Source organism: Bos grunniens, chromosome 9 (genome assembly GCF_055505025.1).
Source record: "Bos grunniens cultivar Pamir isolate PY7600 chromosome 9, Bosgru_T2T1.0, whole genome shotgun sequence".
Classification (NCBI taxonomy): domain Eukaryota; kingdom Metazoa; phylum Chordata; class Mammalia; order Artiodactyla; family Bovidae; genus Bos; species Bos grunniens.
This window is the reverse complement of record NC_141173.1, coordinates 13,505,892-13,529,291: the sequence shown is the minus strand read 5'-3', so window position 1 is coordinate 13,529,291 and position 23,400 is coordinate 13,505,892. Positions and strand designations below refer to the sequence as shown.

Below are 23,400 nucleotides of genomic sequence, written 5' to 3'. Positions count from 1 at the left end.
TTTCCATGATCCAACAGATGTTGGCAATTTGATCTCTGGTTTCTCTGCCTTTTCTAAATCCAGCTTGAACATCTGAAAATTCATGATTCACGTACTGCTGAAGCCTGGCTTGGAGAATTTTGAACATTACTTTGCTGGCATGTGAGATAAGAGCAATTGTTTGGTAATTTGAACATTCTTTGGGATTGGTATGAAAACTGACCTTTGCAGTCCTGTGGCCACTGCTGAGTTTTCCAAATTTGCTGGTATACTGAATGTAGCACTTCCACAGCATCATCTTTTAGGATTTGAAATAGCTCAACTGCAATTCCATCACCTCTACTAGCTTTGTTTGTAGTGATGCTTCCTAAGGCCCACTTGACTTCACATTCTAGGATGTCTGGCTCTAGGTGGGTGATCATACCATCATGGTTATCTGGGTCATGAAGATCTTTTTTTGTATAGTTCTTCTGTGTATTCTTTCCACCTCTTCTTAATATCTTCTGCTTATGTTAGGTCCATACCATTTCTGTCCTTTATTGTGCCCATCTTTGCATGAAATGTTCCCTTGGTGTCACTAATTTTCTTGAAGAGATCTCTAGTCTTCTCCATTCTATTGTTTTCCTCTATTTCTTTGTGTTGATCACTGAGGAAGGATTTCTTATCATCCCTTGCTATTCTTTGGAGCTCTGCATTAAAATGGGTATATCTTTCCTTTTCTTCTTTTCTCGGCTATTTGTAAGGCCTCCTCAGACAGCCATTTTGCCTTTTTGCATTTCTTTTTCTTGGGGATGATCTTGATCCCTGCCTCCCATACAATGTCATGAACCTCTGTCTCTAGTTCTTCAGGCACTCTGTCTATCAGATCTAATCCCTTAAATCTATTGTCACACTCCAAGCCAGGCTTCAGCAATACGTGAATCATGAACTTCCAGATGTTCAAGCTTGTTTTAGAAAAGGCAGAGGAACCAGAGACCAAATTTCCAACATCTGCTGGATCATCGAAAAAGCAAGAGAGTTCCAGAAAAACATCTATTTCTGATTTATTGACTATGCCAAAGCCTTTGACTGTGTGGATCACAATAAACTGTGGAAAATTCTGAAAGAGATGGGAATACCAGACCACCTGACCTGCCTCTTGAGAAACCTATATGCAGGTCAGGAAGCAACAGTTAGAACCGGACATGGAACAACAGACTGGTTCCAAATAGGAAAAGGAGCACGTCAAGGCTGTATATTGTCACCCTGCTTATTTAACTTCTATGCAGAGTACATCATGAGAAATGCTGGGCTGGAAGAAGCAAAGCTGGAATCAAGATTGCCGGGAGAAATATCAATAACCTCAGATATGCAGATGACACCACCCTTATGGCAGACAGTGAAGAGGAATTAAAAAGCCTCTTGATGAAAATGAAAGTGCAGAGTGAAAAAGTTGGCTTAAAGCTCAACATTCAGAAAACTAAGATCATGGCATCTGGTCCCATCACTTAATTGCAAATAGATGGGGAAAGAGTGGAAACAGTGTCAGACTTTATTTTTTGGGGCCTCAAAATCACTGCAGATGGTGATTGCAGCCATGAAATTAAAAGATGCTTAGTCCCTGGAAGGAAAGTTATGACCAACCTAGATAGCATATTCAAAAGCAGAGACATTACTTTGCCAACAAAGTTTCGTCTAGTCAAGGCTATGGTTTTTCCGGTGGTCATTCAGGGATGTGAGTTGGACTGTGAAGAAAGCTGAGCACAGAATAATTGATGCTTTTGAACTGTGGTGTTGGAGAAGACTCTTGAGAGTCCCTTAGACTGCAAGGAGGTTCAACCAGTCCATTCTGAAGGAGATCAGTCCTGGGTGTTCATTGGAAGGACTGATGCTAAAGCTGAAACTCCAATACTTTGGCCACCTCGTGGGAAGAGTTGACTCACTGGAAAGGACTTTGATGGTGGGAGGGATTGGGGGCAGGAGGAGAAAGGGACGACAGAGAATGAGATGGCTGGATGGCTTCACCGACTTGATAGACATAAGTTTGAGTAAACTCTGGGACTTGGTGATGGACAGGGAGGCCTGGCATGCTGCAATTCATGGGGTCGCAAAGAGTTGGACATGACTGAGCAACTGAACTGAACTGAACTGAACTGTATATTTGTAAGGGATTTGATTTAGGTCATACCAGTGGTTTTCCCTACTTTCTTCAATTTAAGTCTGAATTTGGCAATAAGGAGTCCATGATCTGAGCCACAGTTAGCTCCTGGTCTTGTTTTTGCTGATTGTATAGAGCTTCTCCATCTTTGGCTGCAAAGAATATAATCAATCTGATTTTAGTATTGACCACCTGGTGATGTTCATGTGGAGTCTTCTCTTGTGTTGTTGGGAGAGGGTGTTTGCTATGACCAGTGTGTTCTCTTGGCAAAACTCTGTTAGCCTTTGCCCGGCTTCATTCTGTAATCCAAGGCCAAATTTGCCTGTCACCTAGGTATCTCTTGACTTCCTACCTTTGCATTCCAGTTCCCTTAATGAAAAGGACATCTTTACTTTTGGGAATTAATTCTAGAAGGTCTTGTAGGTCTTCATAGAACCATTCAACTTCAACTTCTTCAGCATTACTGGTTGGGGCATAGACTTGGATTACTGTGACACTGAATGATTTGCCGTGGAAACGAACAGAGATCAGTATGAAAAGGGAGATCTTACCAGACCCCAAATCTGCTGATGCCTTGATCTTGGACTCCCAGCCTCCAGGAGTGTGAAAAAGACATGCTTGCTGTTTATGAGCTCCTAGTCCATGGCATTTTGACACAGCAAACAGTCTAACACAGTGCCTGTCCAAAACGAGGGAGGCCACTTGGAAACTTCTGCTTCAGAACCTTCTACCCCTCAACCCTGCCCTGGTTCACACCAGCATATCTGCTCCAAGATCTTTCAGATTAGAATGAAGATACTGTTGAATTCCTGGGCATCAGAGAGGTAAACACAGATCAGATAATTCAATTAGGGTGAAGGGACTGGGAAGAGCACACCATTTGGGAAGGGTTTTCTTGAGAGGAACTGTGGGCGAGGCCCACCCCTCTGTAGGGTGGGTTGTTCACTGACAATATTTAGTGCATCCCTGGGTTTTTCCTGATTCCTCTAAGTCGTGCTAGGATAAGTTCCTGGATTTCCCGCTTCAGAGCCAGCGATGAGAGTAGCACATGGAGCTCAAGTCGCGGTGGTGGACTGTGCCGGAGCGCTTCGCCTTCCCTTTGGAATTTTACATCGAAAGGGACCAGGAAGAGCTGATCTTGGGAGAGGGGTCCCTGCCCTGCCCCTTCCTCTTCTTTCCCCTCCCTGCCCCCAGTATATCCCAGGGCCCTCCCGCAGCTCATTCCCCTGCCCCTCCTCCCTCTTCGCTGTGATCCTCACGCCCCCTCCTCCAGGCCACCTGGACGCTGACCTGCTCCGCCTCGGGGCGCACAGCCAGACCTTCATCCAGCGGGAAAGGGGCTTCGCAGCCACGGGCCTGAAGCGCGTCCTCCTCGTGGCTTCGCTGGAGTCGCGGCAGTGGCTGTTCCTCATGGTCTGAAGAGTCAGCAGCCGGGACCCCAAAAGCTGGGGCCGAGGTAGGTGACCTCGGGGAACTCAGGGGTGGAGTCTGTATCTCGGGTTTGTCGAGGGTCGCCTGCGTTGCTGGCTGTCCGGGTGTCCCCTTTCCCTCTGCCGCCCCCCTCCCACCCCAAGCTCTGGGGAAGGGGGTGCCGTCGGGGAGGGGTGGAAAAGCCCAGGAGATGCGGACAGGGAGGGGCGGAGGCTCCGGGCCGGTGACACCCTCAAGGTCCCCTCGGGGCCCTGGCCAGCCGGGAGAGTCCGGTCTCGCCCCGCGCTCTCCCTGCAGGCCTCGAGCTGCTGCAGCTGGTCCGGGGAGCCAGCCGCTGACCACCCGCGACCTGGCCGCAGCTCATGCCGTCCTGCTGGACCTGTTCCCGTCCCACCCAGGAGGGGGCTCCATCTCCCTTAGGCCCTCCCAGGCCTACTGTTACTGAACGTTTGGTTGCAGACCCCTTCAGAGTTCATTCTGTCCATCAAACGGTCTTGATCTCTGCTGGGCAGTCGAGAGGCGAGAAGGCATCTGAAGAAAGACCCGACAGGCAGGACCCGAGGTGGCGTCCGTGGTTCATCTTTGGCCCTCGGAGGCCTTCTCGGCACATTTTGGAGACTCATGGAGGCTCGGGTGTGAGAGAGAGGTGCAGTCCGCCAGCAAAGATCTAGTGAAACGAGTGGCCCCACGTGTCAGGCCTCTGGAGTGCGCTCCCTGTGGGTGAACGGGTTTGGCGCAGGAGGGCCTCTGGGTGAGTCTGTCCAGAAGGCAGGGGTCTCTGGGCGTGCGGCCCAGGGGAGGAAAAGGGAGCAGGAGAGGAAACTGCTCCCCGGGTTGGTCTGGAGGGTCGGGGGGAAGGATGAAAACAGGGAAGGACCCTGTCAGGTAGACACAGGAGGGGAGAGACGTGGCAGTGAAGACAGGCAGAAGGTGGTCCACCCCAGTAGCCTGGGAGGTGGGAGATCAGGCGCTGTTCCCGATGCCCAGCCGTTGGCGGTGAGGCTGAAGGGCTGTTTCTCGGAGCAAAAGAGCCCGAAGTCCCTCAAGGCATGAATAAGTTGCCTAGAAGGGTTTCCTAAGTTTCTGTTTTAGAACTTTCCAAGATGCCAAATCCACATTTGTATCTTGACCACCCATCTGGACTGTGACAGAACTCCAAAGAGTGAGTTTTGAGTGGTTTATGCCAATGATGGCAGATATGTGACTGCTGCCAGGTTCAGGAATGAGAACGGGGGTGGGGGTGGGCTGCCTTAGTCTAACCAGCCGTCAGCCAAGGGCTTATATATCCCAATGGGTGCCCTCCCCCTTAGATGTGATCCGGGTGCTGTGTGCTGCCACCTTGTGGACAATGAGAAGAACCACCGGTACTTTCCTCTTGACCAGGAGTCAGCAGGCTGGATGGGAACCTTAATGATGTCACAGAGCAAATTGTACTCTGCGTGGAACTACCCACCTCTGACCTTCAGTTATGGTGGATAATGGGATGTCCTCGGGTTTTCTCGAACCTGCAGCCAAATCCATCCTGACAGGTTGCCTGTGGTCGGGTGGTGAGGGTTAAATTAGGTTACACCTCTGAAGCATTTGTTGGTACAACACTGGGCAGTCACTAACCATGAGTTGCTAGGTTTTTAAACTTTTTTTTTAAATTTAGTGTTTTCTTAATTTACAATGTTATGTTAGTTTGCAAGTGTGCAGCAATGTGACTCCATTTATATAATATATGACGTATATATGTATATAGACTGTTTTTCACAGTAGGTTATTATAGCATATTGAACAGAGTTCCCTATGCTACACAGTATGTCGTTTTTTAATTTTGTTTACAGTTGTGTGTACATGAGTTGCTATTTAAAGTCTGGAATCCCAAGACTGGAGGCCAGTTCTGGCTATGCGCTTGGCATTGGTAGGATATAAAGATAAGCGGGAATCAGGAATGTGATTTTTATGCAGTTCAGGGGCTGGGGAAGGGAGATGAAACCCTTTTTTCTCCTTGGAACTCACAGGGACGTGTGAGCAGTCGGGCCTCCTGGTGAAAGGGCCAAGCCTAGGTCTGGGTACCACCTCTAGGATCTGAGCCCACGTGCTGGGGAAGGCGGGAGGGACAGAGGGGAAGGATGCTGAGGCCTGGGGGAGGGGACAAGAGAGGGGCTGCTGCTCCCGGTTCTGCAGAAACGTGGTTACTCACTACTTGGCATTCATTAATTTCTTCTTGATTCTCTTTTGGAAAAGCCCAGAGACCTTTGTGAGAAGTGACAGACCAAATCTGTGACACAGGGTGAGTGAAGCATGAGGGTCACACCCTTCTTGAGAGAAAGGCCTCTGAGATAGGGGTTGGAAGCGCCTGAAAGCAAAGAGACCAGGACATTCTCATCCATTCAGGGTTCTCGAGCACCTTGGCCTGCGGGGCCTGGTGGGAGGACCTTGGGGAATATTTTGAGATGCCCTTCCCCCCTCAAGAAGTTTGTCTGGGGCATTGCAGGTGACTCTGGGCCCAAGTGAGGCGTTTGGAACTAATGTTCAGGGCAGGCGATCCATGGTTGGGAGGGGTCCCTGCGTTAAGAGCGGAGGTCACGGATGGGACCACCTGGGGAGGGAGTGGGGGGCAGAGAAGGGAGAGGCTGGTGATGGGATCTGGGAACCCTGACCATGGAGCAAAGAGAACAAGGAGCTTGGGCCAGTGACTTGGGCTGATTGACCCACTGGATCAGAGACAAACTTGGGAGCAGTTTTAAGAGGAAGGAAGAGTGTTTGCATAGCTGATCGCCCCAGAAAAGCCAAGAGGGAAGTGCTTCTAAGAAGTCATGCTAAAAAAAAAAATGAATCCTAGATAGTTTTCCCTTCAAGTCAAGCATCTTGTTGTTTAAATAAACTTCTTGTTTAACATGAAAAAAAAAAAAGAAGTCATACTGACCAGGGCAGAGCTGGCTGTCTGAGGGCTGGGCAGACCTGGTTTGACTGTCCTGCTGGCTGGGGGACAGATGCTGGGGAAATGGAATTACCTTCTACAATTTGTCGATTGTTGGTTCTAAAGGGAAGGTGAGATGTGGAGATAAAGAGGAAGGTGAGGTCTTGACTTTGCTGGTCTCGGGAAAGGCTCCTTTCTGTTTACAGGGGAAAAAACAGAGAGGGAGATGCCACAGATGTAAGGAAAGAGGGGGTTGGGATCCAGAGCAAGAGAGCTAGTCTTCACTGGGCACGAGTTTCCATCTGAAAAGGCAGAGGCCTCCCCACCCCAAGTCCTGAAAAGTGGGGTGGTGCTGGATCGTGGCCCAAGGGCTTTGGTGAGGACTTTCCGGTGCTCAAGAGCGTCTGTTGACCTGGGCTGCATTTGGTGTGAGGTTGTCACCACTCACTTAGGAGCTGCACCAGGGGAAGGTGTGAACACCTAGTTTTGGGGGTCATGGAGTGGGCAGGGGTTGGCAGGGCAGGAAGGCAGTCACACTCAGGAAGGCAAAGGAGAGGAAAGAAGAAGCAAGTGATGGACAGAGATGAACATCACTAAAAAAGGAAAAAGCTAGTAGGTGAGAAGTGGAGGAAGTAGGTGACCGTGCACGGCAACCTTGGACCCCGAGACTTACCTACCCCAGAGCACACTGGACTTGAACTAGGCAACAAAACCGTGATAGGAATGAAGTGAGTGGTGGAGGCTGGCAAAGATATATGTCACACCAGCGTGCCTTTGAGTTATCTATTTATTTATTTGACTTCCAGAGCAGTGCATGCACCTATAATTTGCTTTGAAATGTAGTGAAAACGTCAGTAACTTGGAGTTAGGTAAACCAGAGGGTGAAGTATTATTTTAATTAATTAAAAATTAAAAAAAAAATTAAAGAAGCAGTTGAAGTGGTTGAAACCAGAATGACGAAAGTAACCACTTCAAGGTCTGGGAACCTACTTGTGATAAGGGCAGAGTAATTGTATGTATATTTTGCTTTTAAGCTGGGGTGAGAGATGCTTTAAAATAGGTGAGAAAGTGTGTGGAAGCTGTTTACATTTTTGAGTTGGTCAAGCAAGCACATTCCGTGTTTACTTGTTAGTTTCACTAGTAAGTGTCACCTCCCAAAGGTGACAGAATAGGCAGGGACCTGCCTGAGCCCCTTGGAGCTGTGGCGGAGGGGAGGCCCCTCAGGTGACACCCCTTCCCTCACCTCCCTCCATTTAAAGCATCTTTCTTAGGGCCTCCTTGCTTTGTGATCCAGAGTTCCAACATTCTGAAAAGGGAAAGCGTCAGTCGCTGAGTTGTGTCCGACTGTCTGCGACCCCATGAACTCTAGCCTGCCAGGCTCCTTTGTCCATGGAATTATCCAGGCAAGAATACCGGAATGAGTTGCCGTTTCCTTCTCCAGGGGATCTTCCCCACCTAGGTATCGAACCTGAACCTAGGTCTCTTGCATTGCAGGCTGATTCTTTACCATTTGAGCCACCAAGGAAGCCCCCAACATTCTGAGCCTCCTTTCAAATCAAGTAATTCCACTGGAATTCATCATGGACACAGTGCAAAACTGCCAGTGAAACAAGAGGTTTTTTTTTTTTTTTTTTAGGGCAGAAGGGTAAGATCCCTTTTGGGAGTGCCCCTCCCACCCCCATCTTCTCAGCTTCCCTGGTGGCTCAGATGGTAAAGACTCTGCCTGCAATGCAGGAGACCCAGGTTCGATCCCTGGGTCAGGAAGATCCCTGGAGAAGGGAATGGCTACCTACTCACTCCAGTATTCTCACCTGGAGAATTCCATGGACAAAGAAGCCTGCCGGGCTACAGTCTGTGGGTTTTCAAAGAGTTGGACACGACTGAGTGACTAACACTTTTCCACTCCCTCACTGGGGAGCACTGGATAGGTGTTAATGGCCATTCTGAGCAGCTGGGGCTCCAGCATTTGGGCGCGTGCTGGTTCCCACTTCTTATCACTTGTTTAGCAAACCCTTTTATTATAGTTAACACAGGGCTCACATATGCTGGCATTTGCTTTGATGTATCAAATAAAAATGTATAAAAATATACAAAAATAAATATTTAGTATGATATCAAATTAGTTTTTCTTATGATACCCTCAACAACATTTGCAAACCTTTCCCATCCCAGAGTATCAATGATTTCTTCATCAACATTGCAAAAAGATAATTTTTTTTTTCTGCTGTACCATGAGGCATGGAGAATCTTAGTTCCCTGACCAGAGATTGAAACTGTACCCCCTGCATTGGAAGCATGAATTCTGCAAAAAGATAATTTTTAATTTCAACTCCAAATCTGCTTGATCTACTGGGACCCAATCAGTTCAGAACCAACCAGTTGGTACCAGATGAAAGCAGTCACACTAACTGTTTATAGACATCTTTTTAATGTTTTACTTTAAAACAAATAATCCCGGTAAAAGAGAGCAAAGGAAATTACATTTGAATGGTAGCTTGAAATGGATACGATATTCCTGATTTATTTGTGTTCAGGAAACAGACAACTGCATTGTCATACGTGACTTCCAGAACTGCTCACTTAAATGTACATAATTAAATTAAGTTTCTTTTACAAAAACACAACCATGTCATTTTAAGGCAAAAAATATCAGCTTCTGGGGAGATAAGTTAACATTTATTGTATTTTCTCAATCTGGATGAAGTGACCTATTCATTTAGTTGCTCAGTTTCATCATTCCTTATAGTTTTGCTTTGCACACAGGCATGAGAACGAGTCACCTTGTGCCTGATTCCCTCCTCTCTGTGAGACTTGTTTTCTGGCAAATTAAGAATTTTCAGAATCACTGAGTCAAGGGGAGGTGAGAAAGGCACCTTAGAACAAGAGAGAAAAGACTGAAAAACTCAATCGAGTGTCTTTTACTTTAAACAAAACTTGCTATCTATAGATGTTAATTTAGTTGAACAAAATGCAAACATTTAGATCAGACGGAGCAAAATTTTTTTAGTGAACCTCGTAGAAGGGATGTTTGCCATAAAGCGCTAGCTTGCTCAACCCTATGTACCGGAGGCGGCAGACGGTCGAGGCCTGAGAAAGCCAGAGGCCGATCAGCACTCAGCTAATTGTGCTTCGAGACACGGGGGCTGATGGAAGGGGCTTTGCTAAGTGTTAGGGAGAGACCCCTCTCAGCTCCGCTGACAGGAACACAGCAGACACAGCCCTATAGCTTCACACAATACAACAGGCTTTCGGCATCCAAGAAGTTTTGTGCTGGAGTAAGACAGACACAAAATGGTCATGGCTTGGGTGTGTGAAAGCTTCTCCCAGCATGGTTTACCATGTTGGGCTGTGATGAACCCTCGGTGATGGGTTTGGGTTTGTTTCTGAATCTTGCATCTTCAGTGATGCCAGATGGACTGGGCTGTGTCTGAGGCCTAACGGGGCCTAAGGTGGGGTCCTCAGTACATTCAGAGTTCCTGCTGCCAGTGGGCTTTGACCCGGACAGAGCGTGTCTGAGACTCAGTGCTACCTGAAAGTTCCTTCCTCTTCTTCAAGTGATACCTGGAGATGGCCTGCTGGCATGGTGGGGTGGTGTGTGTGTGTGTGTGTGTGTCTGTGTTCTCGTGTACAACCTCCTTGGGAAGATGGATCACAAATTTGGAGACATGGGTAGATGAAATGCTGCATTTAATAATTGACTAAAATTTTATGTTTTGAAATAAAAACAGTGGCTTAAAGAGTTTGAGAACAGCTTTCAAACCAGAGTGTAAAATGGATGTGCTCTTTTCTAAGTGTCTCTGGCAGCCAAGTGGACCCTGAAGGATGCATGCCAGGGGTGTGTGCGAGGATCTAGGTGGGATGAGAGGAGGAATCCTTCCAAATTTCAGTGCTTATCAAAAAAGGACAAGGGTTGAGATGTGTATTGGAGGTGGAGTGGAGAAGTTGCTTACTTGGGGGAGGGAGGCTGGTGAAGGGAGGCAGGGAGCCCACAGCCTGTGGACGAGAAAGGGGATCTGGGGTGGAGAAAGCAGGTTGGGGAAGAGAGTTTGGGAGGGACTCGGCAGGTGTCAGGGCCTTGTCCTGCCTTTGGGCAGCTGTTGACAGCCCTGATCCATCCCCTGGCTGCTGGAAAAGTTATCCTGGAGGCAGCAATATCAGCCAAGGAGAAAACTCTTTTTAAGTCTTCCTGTGGCTGGAGTTTAATCCACCTGCTCTCTAACTTCCCCTGGCCCTGAAATTCTGATGGTCTGGGGTTGCCATTCTGGCTGCTAACAAGTGGTCACCTTGGCTTGCTTTCTGGTAGAGATATTTCTTAATTTGTTTCCCTTGGTCTTTTTGGCCATCATGCTGTGTTTTGATTTGCAGACCCTGCCAGGGTTACCTGGCTTCTGATTATATGAGCTTGTACCAGGAAACTGAGTCAATCATTTTTCAGAGTAGGGGCGGGCAACATTCTTGGGGAGAATAGAAAATGTCCACAACAGTATAAAAAGTAAAGGAGGTTTAGTTTTAGCCTTTCATATGCAAAATGTATGACATAATAGCAAAACACATTCAGGGCATATTAAAAAATAAATACCTTGCAAAACTCTCTGCTCATATATAAGAATAAGGGGTGTTTAGGTAGTTGAGTTCCCTAACAGTATTTGTTTTTTAAAAAAATCAAGTTCTTTTCTTTTGGTTTGTTTCCCTCCCTCTCATCACCCTGGAGGGGAAGGTCGTTTTCTTGAGCATCACTGATTTCCCGGTGTTAGGATTCTTTCTGAGCCATTTCCATCTCTGTCTCATGTCTCCTCCCCGAGAGCCTGCCTGGCTTTCAGCCTCGTGGGAAGAGCCCCTCACAGGCCATCTGTAGGCAGCTTGCAGGCCTGGGCAGGGCCACTGCACAGGGGTGAGCCCACCCCCGTGTGCCATCCACTCTTTGGGACTCAGTTGCTTGCGTAGCAGCTGATAGAGCCGTCAGGGAATTTGTTTCCATGAAGTCGAAGGTGTCAAAGAGTCAGCCTATTTGCCCCACTGGCCCTGAATTTCATTATTTGCACGTTTTCTAACTGAAGAACATTCTCGTCATAAAAAAACAAAACAAACAAACATGAAAATGATGTGCAAAATTGCTGGCCACAGCGTTAAGTCACCAAAAGCACACAAATTGACATTCAAATTACATTAATGATAAAATGGCTGGGTAGGACAGGTTGGCATCTACATCTTGAACAGGCAGCCATGTCTGATACCCCGATTCTGTGTTATGGGTAACTTGTTAGCAGCTGTTGATGACGGTCACTGTGTCACGTGTACATTATGGCCAAATTTTGAAAATGAATTCTGCGTTTTATCACCAGCAGAAATGCCTGACATTTGAAGGCGTCAACAGCCATCATTTCAAAACACAGAGTTCAATCTTCTAATGGACCTGACCTTGACGTTTCACACCCACCCCCGCAGCATGAGCAGGGTCGGTGTCTCGGGATTCTTAACTCAAGGTACCTTACTGAGTGAGGGGCAATGTCGTACCCTGAAGTTCAGCATCCCCTAAACATGCATTTTCATGCAATTGAAAGATAACGGGCTTAGGAACTGCCTTTCATGTTCTTCCTGATTTTTGTGGGTTCAACCTTTGAGAAGGGCTTTCCAGAGAGTTCATGCAGCGATGTGTATGGCTAAGGGGCGGCCGGGCCCCGGGGTGGGGGGCAATCGGAGGCCTCATTTCAGCCTCACGTGTGGCCGGCCCAGGGCGTCAGCGCCCCCCGCCGCCGGACACGAGCTCTGAGATGATCGCGACCGTCCAGTCCTGAGAGAGTCCGGCGCCGGGGCGGGCTCCCGGGCCGGCGGCACCGCGTCCAAGGCGTCCGTCCCGGTGTCCTCTGGACCCGCCGCCTCTTCATCACTGATAAACAGCTTGGATTCCCGCCACTTGGGGTAAAACTCTTGGCTGCCCCTGGAGCCGCTGGACTCGCTCCCCGACAGCTGCACGTCCAGGTCCTCGGTGGACCGGGCCAGGTTCTGCGCCGACACCGAGCGGCCCGGGTCCTGGGGCACCGCGGGCCGGACCGACAGCAGGGCCGCCCCGCCCAGGTCCAGGCTCTGGCGCAGGGCGCGCTCCCTGGCCGGGAGGCGGTCCTTGGCGGGCGCCAGGCGGGCGCTGAGCTCGGGGAGAGCTTCCGGGGCGCCGGCGGGGCCGTGGGGCAGCTGCCCGAGCACCGGCAGCGCTGCAGGGATCTGTAGGGTGGCGGGGGCCGCCGGCCGGGCGGCACTCGCCGCCGCCGGGGGCGCCAGGCCGCGCGGGGCCGCCGGGCCGTCTCCCGGGCTCCCGGGCGCCGGCGTCGGCGCGGGGCTGAACGCGTAGAGCGCCTGGGCGCCCAGTTCGCTCGGCGCCAGGATGAGCTGCAGGCCCCGCGCCAGGCCCGCGCTGGCCGAGCGCGGGAGGCCGCCGCCCGGCGCCGGGCCCGATAGGTCCCGGCCGTCGCCCGGGCTCTGGTAGTCCGACGTCTGTTCACATTCGAAGGGCGGGCTCGGGAAGGGGGCCAGCGCGAGGGCCGGAGCGGAGCCTTTTCGCAGTACCTGCTGGTAGATATCCAGCAGGCAGTCAAGCTTGGCCTCGATGGACTGGACCTGAAAGAGCGGAAAACGTGCATCTGTTCACAAGAGTTTAAGGAATGAAGTTAGGCTGCAACCACTCGGCAGGTCCCGAGTGCTCGGCATTTCGCGGCCTTGACTCAGGACCCGCTTGGGACGCACGGTCCAGCCGCGGCGGTGGGAAGGGAGGTCTTGGGGGCGGATGCTCTGGCCTTTGCCTCGTCTCCACCGGCACCCTTCTCCTCCCCATTCTTTAAACGTGATGTTTTCAAAGACCGTATAAGCCCCTTTAGAAAGGCAATTTCCAGATTCCCCTGCCCATCAGGTTACCCTTCCTCGGCCTCTTCATGAGGACATTCCCGTACTCTACTGTGCAACAGGAAGCTAATTCTGTAAGAAACTAAGACCTAGATACGGGGGCTCCCCTAGCGGTCCAGTGGTTAGGACTCTGCGCTTCCACTGCAGGGGGCACAGGTTGGATCTCTGGTCTGGGAGCTAAGATCCACCCACCTCCACCCCGCAAAAACAAAAACAAAAAACACAGTACAGTCCCCCCTCCAAACCCTGATCAATCTAGGCAATTCTAGATTTTAAAATATAGGTATCAAATGCTTGGCATATTTATAATTAAATCAGAGGAGCATTTTGACTTCTAAATATTGTCTTTGTATGAGAAGATACTCACTTTCAGGGTCAACAAATATTCAGTGCGTCACCACAGTTATAATGTGTGGTTTGTTTTTAAGAATGACCCAAGAGAGAGACAATGAAAATAACCAAAACACAAATTTAGATTTTAAATATAATTAATTAATTAATTATAAATTAATTTATAATTTATTTATAAATTTATAATTTATAAAAATAAATCAATAAATAAATTATAAATTAATTAATACATTAATAAAATAATAAATCAAATCAAATCAAATCTTTAAATTTAATCAATAAATTATTTAATAAATAAATAAATAAATAAATAAATAAATTTATAAATTAATTTATAATTTATTTATAAATTTATAAAAATAAATTAATAAATAAATTAATAAAATAATAAATTAAATTAAATCTAAAAAATAGATTTTATTATTCTACTGTTGAAATCCATAGTTGTTTGAAGTTCAAGTATTGATGAGAGGAAATTTTCTATTCCTTATGCAGAAATTCATGTGTTTTGCAGAACATGGTCTATGCACGAAGAAAATTTATTTGCTCTTTCTTGATTTTATTCCTTTTAAAATCAATCACTAAAATACATCCAATTGCTTGTAATCAATTTTGATTAAAAAATATTCTGGCTACTTCACTCCTATTAGAATGGCTATCATCAAAAATACAAGAGATAACAATGCTGGAGAGGATGTGGAGAGAAGGGGGCCCTGCCTCACTGTTGGTGGGAAGGTAAATTGGTGCAACCACTATAGAGAACAATGTGGAGATCCCTTTAAAAAATTAAGAATAGAGCCACCACATGATCCAGCAATTCCATTCTTGGGCACATACCCAGAGGAAACAAGAAATTAACTCAAAAAGATATCTGCACCCTGTGTTCACAGAGGCATCACTTACAACAGCCAAAACATGGAAACGAGTGTCTAGGGCAGATCAATGGATAAATAAGTTGTGGTGTACATGTATATACAATAGAATATTATTCAGCCATTAAAAAAAAAACAAAACCTGAGGAAATCCTGCCATTAGCAGCAACATGGATGCACCTTGAGGGCATTATGCTATGTCAAATAAATCACACAGAGAAAGGTGAATACTGGATGATCCCAGTTAATATACCTAAAACAAAATACAAAAAAAAAAAAAAAAAAAAATCCCCAAACACATAGGAAAAAAGATCAGGCTTGTGGTTGCAAGAGGCAGGGGGTGGAGGGAGGGAAATCAGAGGACGGTGGTCAGGAGGCTCAAGGTTCTAGTTATGGAAAAACAGGTGCTGGGGTGTGATGCACAAAGTGATAACTATAGCTAATACTGCCGTGTGGTGCACAGGAAAGGTGTTAAGAGAGCAGATTCTAAGAGTTCTCATCACAAGGAGAACAATTGTTTTTCTTTGCTTTTCTTTATGTTGTGTCTCTGTGAGATGATGCATGCTGACTAAGCCTATTGTGGTCATCATTCACAGTTCATGTAGGTCAGACCGTTACGTTACACGCTTCAAAGTTATACAGGGATATACGTCAATTCTATTGCAATAAACTGGAAAAAAAATCCGCCTAAGACCTTAGGCAGTTTAGTTGAGTTGTACCTGTTTTTCAACTTTGACCACCCGGCCGAGCATACTGAGGTCGTCCGTGGCCTCGTGTTCTGCGGTTATTTTCTCTCTGCTCTTCTTGTCTGATGTGATTTGTCCTTTTCCAAGAATTTGATCCACACTATCAGAAAGAAAGATCCGGTTATGAGTGCGAAAGGTGGAGGCGGCCCCAAGCCAGAGGAAGTGTTTTGGAAAGAAAAATACAATTATCTCTAATCTATATAAGAAGAAATAAAATGAACTTCTTCCAGTTGAGATACTTATTTTCTTCACATGGAAATTACACAAGGCTAATTTTCTCATTATTTTAGTCCATGATGAAATCTATTATGACTGAGCTTCTGGAGGCAAACCTGTCCTAAACTACAAAGTAATTTGTCTGTTTCCACCTCTGATCAGGCATTTCCTGAATTCAGTCACTTAAAATATGACAAAATCATAATTATTTCATGTTAGTAGAACAGAACATTTAGCTTTGTTGACTATGTCAAAGCCTTTTACTGTGTGGATCACAATAAACTGTGGAAAATTCTGAAAGAGATGGGAATACCAGACCACCTTACCTGCCTCCTGAGAAATCTGTATGCAGGTCAAGAAGCAACAGTTAGAATTGGACATAAAACAACTGACTGATTTCAAATTGGGGAAGGAATATGTCAAGGCTGTGTATTGTCACCCTGCTTATTTAACTTATATGCAGAGTACATCATGTGAAATGCTGGGCTGGATGAAGCACAAGCTGGAATTGCTGGGAGAAATATCAATAACCTCAGATATGCAGATGAAACCACCCTTATGGCAGAAAGCAAAGAACTAAAGAGCCTCTTGATGAAAGTGAAAGAGGAGAGCAAAAAAGTTGGCTTAAAACTCAACATTCAAAAAACTAGGATCATGGCATACAGTTCCAACACTTCATGGCAAATAGATGGGGAAACAATGGAAACAGTGAGAGACTTTATTTTTGGGGGCTCCATAATCACTGCAGATGGTGATTGCAGCCATGAAATTAAAAGACGCTTGCTTCTTGGAAGAAAAGCTATGACCAACCTAGACAGCTTATTAAAAAGCAGAGACATTACTTTGCCAACAAAGGTCTGTCTATTTGAAGCTATGGTTTTTCTAGTAGTCATGTATGGATGTGAAAGTTGAACTATAAAGAAAGCTGAGTGCTGAAGAATTGATGCTTTTGAACTGTGGTGTTGGAGAAGACTCTTGAGAGTCCCTTGGACTGTAAGGAGATCAAACCAGTCCATCCTAAAGGAAATCAGTCCTGAATATTCATCGGAAGGACTAATGCTAAAGCTGAAGCTCCAATACTCATTCGTCTGATGCAAAGAACTGACTCATTCGAAAAGACCCTGATGCTGGGAAAGACTGAGGGCAGGAGGAGAAGGGGACGACAGAGGATGAGGTGCTTGGATGGTATCACTGACTCGATGGACACGGGTTTGGGTGGACTCCAGGAATTGGTGATGGACAGGGAGGCCTGGCATGCTGCAGTTCATGGGGTTGCAAAGCCTGACCCGACTGAGCGACTGAACTGAACTGAGTAGCACAAGTCATTTAAGTGAACATTTATTATATATCTGGTATGTGGAGATGAGAAAGCTATCATCTCCATCTTGGGGATTCTAGTTGAAGGGTATATATACACCACATAAGTGAGAAACTCCAGATTAGCTCTGCAAATTCTGTAGTGGTTGAACTTTATAAAAACATTGGGAGGCAACTATCCTCAATATTTTGTAACAACCTATAAGACAAAAGAGGCTTCCAAGGTGGCTCCAATGGTAAAGAACTTGTCTATCAACGCAGGAGATGTAAGAGATGTGGGTTTGATCCCCTGGGTCAGGAAGATCCCCTGGAGGAGAGCATGACAACCCACTCCAGTATTCTTGCCTGAAGAATCCCATAGACAGAGGAGCGTGGTGGGCTATGGTCCATAAGGTCATAAAAAGTTGGATATGACTGAAACGACTTAGCACACACACATAAAGGAAAAGAATCTGAAAAAAGTAGATATATATGCATGTATGAGTGAATCACTTTGCTGCACACCTGGAACTAATACAACACGGTAAATCAAATATATTTCAATAAAAACAAACAAACAATAAAAAACATTGTGCAAACATACGTTAAGTGGAAAAACTGTTGTTTGTAATTCTTTGGCACTCTCTCCTGGTCAGCTGATTTATGGAAGGTATCAATTTTAAGTTTAAAGATATTTCACATTCAAAAACATTAATTCCTTCACCCTCAGAAAAATAAAACTTTACCAGAAATACCAGAAAACCATAAACAATCATAGAAATAACAGGATCCTAATTTACATTGAACCTTTGTTTTAAATGATTAATGGTTACTATTTATATAAACTATTTCTACAACTGCAATATGAAACGAAATTTGAAGTGCAGATTTTACAGTGTATTTTAACTAGTGACCCTATCCCTATGAAGAAAAATAAAACAAATCACATTTGTAATAAAAAAACGGAAGTTAAAACAAAACTTTAAAAGGTAAGGAGAAAAAAATAAAAACAGCCTGGATGGAAGGGCAGTTTGGGGGAGAATGGGTACATGTATATGTATGGCTGAGTTCCTTTGCTGTCCACTTGAAACTATCACAATGTTGTTAACTGTTTATACTCCAACATAAAATAAAAAGTTAAAAAAAAATTAAAAAAAATAAAACAAAACAAAGCAAGCAAGCAAACAAACAAAAACCCACTGGGAGTCCCAAAAAAGACTTGGAAGACCTTGGCCACTTGGTGACAGGTTGTAAGAGGATCACAGGTGAGTTAAAACAATTTCCAAGGAGACTTATGGAGAAGGCAATGGCACCCCACTCCAGTACTCTTGCCTGGAAAATCCCATGGAGAGGAGCCTGGTGGGCTGCAGTCCATGGGGTCTCGAAGAGTCGGACATGACTGAGCGACTTCACTTTCACTTTTCACTTTCATGCACTGGAGAAGGAAATGGCAACCCACTCCAGTGTTCTTACCTGGAGAATCCCAGGGACGGGGAAGCCTGGTGGGCTGCCGTCTATGGGGTTGCACAGAGTCGGACACGACTGAAGTGACTTAACAGCAGCAAGGAGACTTAATCAGTCTACGTTGCAATTAATTTCTTTCTTTTTGTGTGTTTTAGAGCTGAATTATCAGGAATACTGACTGCACTTTCCAGCTTACTTTGTGTGCACAAAAGTACAGGCAACCATGACGTCTAATCTACTCCACTGCAAGCTCCACAAGGACTGGCTTATCTGTTCATCTCTGGGTGTCCAGGGTGCCCGATGCACGAATGGGTAAGTGAAAAACTTGTGATTTCCATACCTAAGGTTTTAGAAGATAGCAGGTGTTTTACTGAGGGCCTAGTATATGCCTCACACTGCTAAGTGTGCCGTGTGCATGAACACGTGTTGAAGACTCGGTCCCTGTGTTTTAAGAACTGTTCAGTTATCAGGCTGGTAATTTGGGCCTGGTTGTGAAGCAAGGTCAGGAGGGGCGGTGGTGAGGAGATACCCCTCATCCAAGGTAAGAGAAACCTAAGTAATACGGTAAGTCTTGCAAGAGGGCATCAGAGGGCAGACACACTTCAGTGTGTGTCATAATCACAGAAAACTAGTCAGTCTAATCACATGGACCACAGCCTGGTCTAATTCAGTGAGACTAAGCCATGCCCTGTGGGGCCACCCAAGACGGGCAGGTCATGGTGGAGAGGTCTGACAGAATGTGGTCCACTGGAGAAGGGAATGGCAAACCACTTCAGTATTCTTGCCTTGAGAACCCCATGAACAGTATGAAAAGGCAAAATGATTGGACACTGAAAGAGGAACTCCCCAGGTCGGTAGGTGCCTAATATGCTACTGGAGATCAGTGGAGAAATAACTCCAGAAAGAATGAAGGGATGGAGCCAAAGCAAAAACAATACCCAGCTGTGGATGTGACTGGTGATAGAAGCAAGGTCCGATGCTGTAAAGAACAATATTGCATAGGAACCTTAAATGTCAGGTCCATGAATAAAGCAAATTGGAAGTGGTCAAACAAGAGATGGCAAGAGTGAATGTCGACATTCTAGGAATCAGCGAACTGAAATGGACTGGAATGGGTGAATTTAACTCAGATGACCATTATATCTACTACTGCAGGCAGGAATCCCTCAGAAGAAATGGAGTAGCCATCATGGTCAACAAAAGAGTCCAAAATGCAGTACTTGGATGCAATCTCAAAAACGACAGAATGATCTCTGTTCGTTTCCAAGGCAAACCATTCAATATCACAGTAATCCAAGTCTATGCCCCAACCAGTAATGCTGAAGAAGCTGAAGTTGAATGGTTTTATGAAGACCTACAAGACCTTTTAGAACTAACACCCAAAAAAGATGTCCTTTTCATTATAGGGGACTGGAATGCAAAAGTAGGAAGTCAAGAAACACCTGGAGTAACAGGCAAATTTGGCCTTGGAATATGGAATGAAGCAGGGCAAAAGCTAATAGAGTGTTGCCAAGAGACGCACTGGTCATAGCAAACACCCTCTTCCAACAACACAAGAGAAGACTCTCCACATGGACATCACCAGATGGTCAACACGGAAATCAGATTGATTATATTCTTCGCAGCCAAAGATGGAGAAGCTCTATACAGTCAGCAAAAACAAGACCGGGAGCTGACTGTGGCTCAGATCATGTACTCCTTATTGCCAAATTCACACTTAAATTGAAGAAAGTAGGAAAAAGCACTAGACCATTCATGTATGACCTAAATCAAATCCCTTATGATTATACAGTGGAAGTGAGAAATAGATTTAAGGGACTAGATCTGATAGATAGAGTGCCTGATGAACTATGGACTGAGGTTCGTGACATTGTACAGGAGACAGGGATCAAGACCATCCCCATGGAAAGAAATGCAAAAAAAAACCCAAAATGGCTGTCTGGGGAGGCCTTACAAATAGCTGTGAAAAGAAGAGAAGCGAAAAGCAAAGGAGAAAAGGAAAGATATATGCATCTGAATGCAGAGTTCCAAAGAATAGCAAGAAGAGATAAGAAAGCCTTCCTCAGTGATCAACGCAAAGAAATAGAGAAAAACAACAGAATGGGAAAGACTAGAGATCTCTTCAAGAAAATTAGAGATACCAAGGGAACGTTTCATGCAAAGATGGGCTCGATAAAGGACACAAATAGTACGGACCTAACAGAGGCAGAAGATATTAATAAGAGGTGGCAAGAATACACAGAAGAACTGTACAAAAAAGATCTTCACGACCCAGATAATCACAATGGTGTGATCACTGACCTAGAGCCAGACATCCTGGAATGTGAAGTCAAGAGGGCCTTAGAAAGCATCACTATGAACAAAGCTAGTGGAGGTGATGGAATTCAAGTTGAGCTATTTCAAATCCTGAAAGATGATGCTGTGAAAGTGCTGCACTCAATATGCCAGCAAATTTGGAAAACTCAACAGTGGCCACAGGACTGGAAAAGGTCAGTTTTCATTCCAATCCCAAAGAAAGGCAATGCCAAAGAATGCTCAAACTACCGCACAATTGCACTCATCTCACATTCTAGTAAAGTAATGCTCAAAATTCTCCAAGCCAGGCTTCAGCAATATGTGAACCCTGAACTTCCAGATGTTCAAGCTGGTTTTAGAAAAGGCAGAGGAACCAGAGATCAAATTGCCAACATCCGCTGGATCATGGAAAAAGCAAGAGAGTTCCAGAAGAACATCTATTTCTGCTTTATTGACTATGCCAAAGCCTTTGACTTTGTGGATCACAATAAACTGTGGAAAATTCTGAAAGAGATGGGAATACCAGACCACCTGACCTGCCTCTTGAGAAACCTATATGCAGGTCAGGAAGCAACAGTTAGAACTGGACATGGAACAACAGACTGGTTCCAAATAGGAAAAGGAGTACGTCAAGGCTGTATATTGTCACCCTGTTTATTTAACTACTATGCAGAGTACATCATGAGAAATGCTGGGCTGGAAGAAGCACAAACTGGAATCAAGATTGCTGGGAGAAATATCAATAACCTCAGATATGTAGATGACACCACCCTTATGGCAGAAAGTGAAGAGGAATTAAAAAGCCTCTTGATGAAAGTGAAAGAGGAGAGTGAAAAGTTGTCTTAAAGCTCAACATTCAGAAAACGAAGATCATGGCATCTGGTCCCATGACTTCATAGGAAATAACAGATGGGGAAACAGTGGAAACAGTGTCAGATTTTATTTTGGGGGGCTCCAATATCACTGCAGATGGTGACTGCAGCCATGAAATTGAAAGACGCTTACTCCTTGGAAGGAAAGTTATGACCAACCTAGATAGCATATTGAAAAGCAGAGACATTACTTTGCCAACAAAGGTCTGTCTAGTCAAGGCTAGGGTTTTTCCAGTAGTTATGTATGGATGTGAGAGTTGGACTGTGAAGAAAGCTGAGTGCCGAAGAATTGATGCTTTTGATCTGTGGTGTTGGAGAAGACTCTTGAGAGTCCCTTGGGCTGCAAGGAGATCCAACCAGTCCATTCTAAAGGAGATCAGTCCTGGGTGTTCTTTGGAAGGAATGATGCTAAAGCTGAAACTCCAGTACTTTGGCCACCTCATGTGAAGAGTTGACTCATTGGAAAAGACTCTGATGCTGGGAGGGATTGTGGGCAGGAGGAGAAAGGGATGACAGAGGATGAGATGGCTGGAGGGCATCACTGACTCAATGGACGTGAGTCTGAGTGAACTCTAGGAGTTGGTGATGGACAGGGAGGCCTGGCGTGTTGCGATTCATGGGGTCGCAGAGTCGGACAGGACTGAGTGACTGAACTGAAGTGAACTGAACTGTGAAGCAAGACAAACTGAACTAAATATTTTGGCTTCAAGATAACACAATCAAGCATGTGTTAGAGTAACATACTCATTTCTTTCAGCTCTCACTGGAAAGATGGTGTGTAGCCAGCCTATTGCAGAACAGGGATGGAGGGACAGGCCCAGGCTTGGTTCAGAGCCAGGGGAACAGACGTGCCCCTGGGAAGCAATACAGGAGCCAATACACAACCTCAGTTTCTCTTCCTGGACTCTCAGTGCAGGATCCCACCACGAGGGACATGATGGTGACCTGCAGGGGACTCTACATGCCACACGGGGTCAGAGGAGGGAGAGGTCTGTCTTTGTAGGTCTGTCTTTGTCAGGCTTAAGAAGGAGAAAGATTAGCTTATTTCTAAAGGATATATAGGATTCTGCTGCTGCTGCTGCTAAGTCACTTCAGTCGTGTCCGACTCTGTGCGACCCCATGGAGGGCAGCCCACCAGGCACCCCCATCCCTGGGATTCTCCAGGCAAGAATACTGGAGTGGGTTGCCATTTCCTTCTCCAATGCATGAAAATGAAAAGTGAAAGTGAAGTCGTTCAGTTGTGTCCAACTCTTAGCAACCCCATGGACTGCAGCCTACCAGGCTCCTCCATCCATGGGATTTTCCAGGCAAGAGTACTGGAGTGGGGTGCCATTGCCTTCTCCGATATAGGATTCAGGCAATAACAAAATGACATCAGCAGCCACCTTGAACGTTGCACAAGCACTCAGACCCCTGCTTTAACTCATGCAGTCCCACAGCAGTCCTCTGCAGCCACCGCCAACACCCCCATTTCCATAGATGAGACACTAGACACTGTCCATACTTAAAGGTTTTCAGTGCCTGATTTATATTGAAATAGAATCTACATTTTAACACAGAAGTCCGGTTGTCCACTAAAAATGAGTCAGAAACATGGAATTCAAGAATTTCCCTACTTTGGAGAGGTGACTCCCAGACAGTTTCTGTGCCTGTCCCCTTAGAACAGGTAACCTTCGAGTTGCTCACCGTGTCTGCAGGCTTTTAATCCTGCACAGCATGTCCAGGTGACCAGCAGAGTATTGTTCGATGACATCTTTTACATCGTATGGGCGGAGTGTTTCCTTAAACTTCCGTTTTGCAACATGAAACTTCATAATTCTGTAAGAGCAATGTATTACATATTAATCTTTGTAAACTTCACTAAAAGAAGTTACCCAAACAGCTCACTAGTATACAGAGGAAATGCTGGGGGAAGAAAGTCAAGCATGAAGTTATTTTAGGT

The 23,400-nt window shown here is 45.9% G+C and overlaps 2 protein-coding genes across 3 annotated transcripts in view; one reads left to right on the top strand and one right to left on the bottom strand.

The window, feature by feature from the left end:
- Positions 1 to 3,164: 3,164 nt before the first annotated feature.
- Positions 3,165 to 3,992, top strand: KHDC1L (KH domain containing 1 like). Its single transcript, XM_086316736.1, is given in 4 exon segments — positions 3,165 to 3,309; positions 3,390 to 3,529; positions 3,853 to 3,870; positions 3,873 to 3,992. Coding segments are annotated over 4 exon segments (423 nt in total).
- A 4,865-nt stretch (positions 3,993 to 8,857) lies between these two features.
- KCNQ5 (potassium voltage-gated channel subfamily Q member 5) overlaps positions 8,858 to 23,400 on the bottom strand; it is a 626,605-nt gene continuing 612,062 nt past the window's right edge. For both annotated transcript variants that reach the window (XM_086316787.1, XM_086316788.1), the window contains 3 exons: positions 23,145 to 23,276; positions 15,289 to 15,415; positions 8,858 to 13,064 (listed from right to left, as the gene is read on the bottom strand). In XM_086316787.1, the coding sequence (XP_086172913.1) occupies positions 12,156 to 13,064; positions 15,289 to 15,415; positions 23,145 to 23,276 (1,168 nt within the window). In that variant the 3' untranslated portion in view covers positions 8,858 to 12,155. The remainder of the gene's footprint in view (positions 13,065 to 15,288; positions 15,416 to 23,144; positions 23,277 to 23,400) is intronic.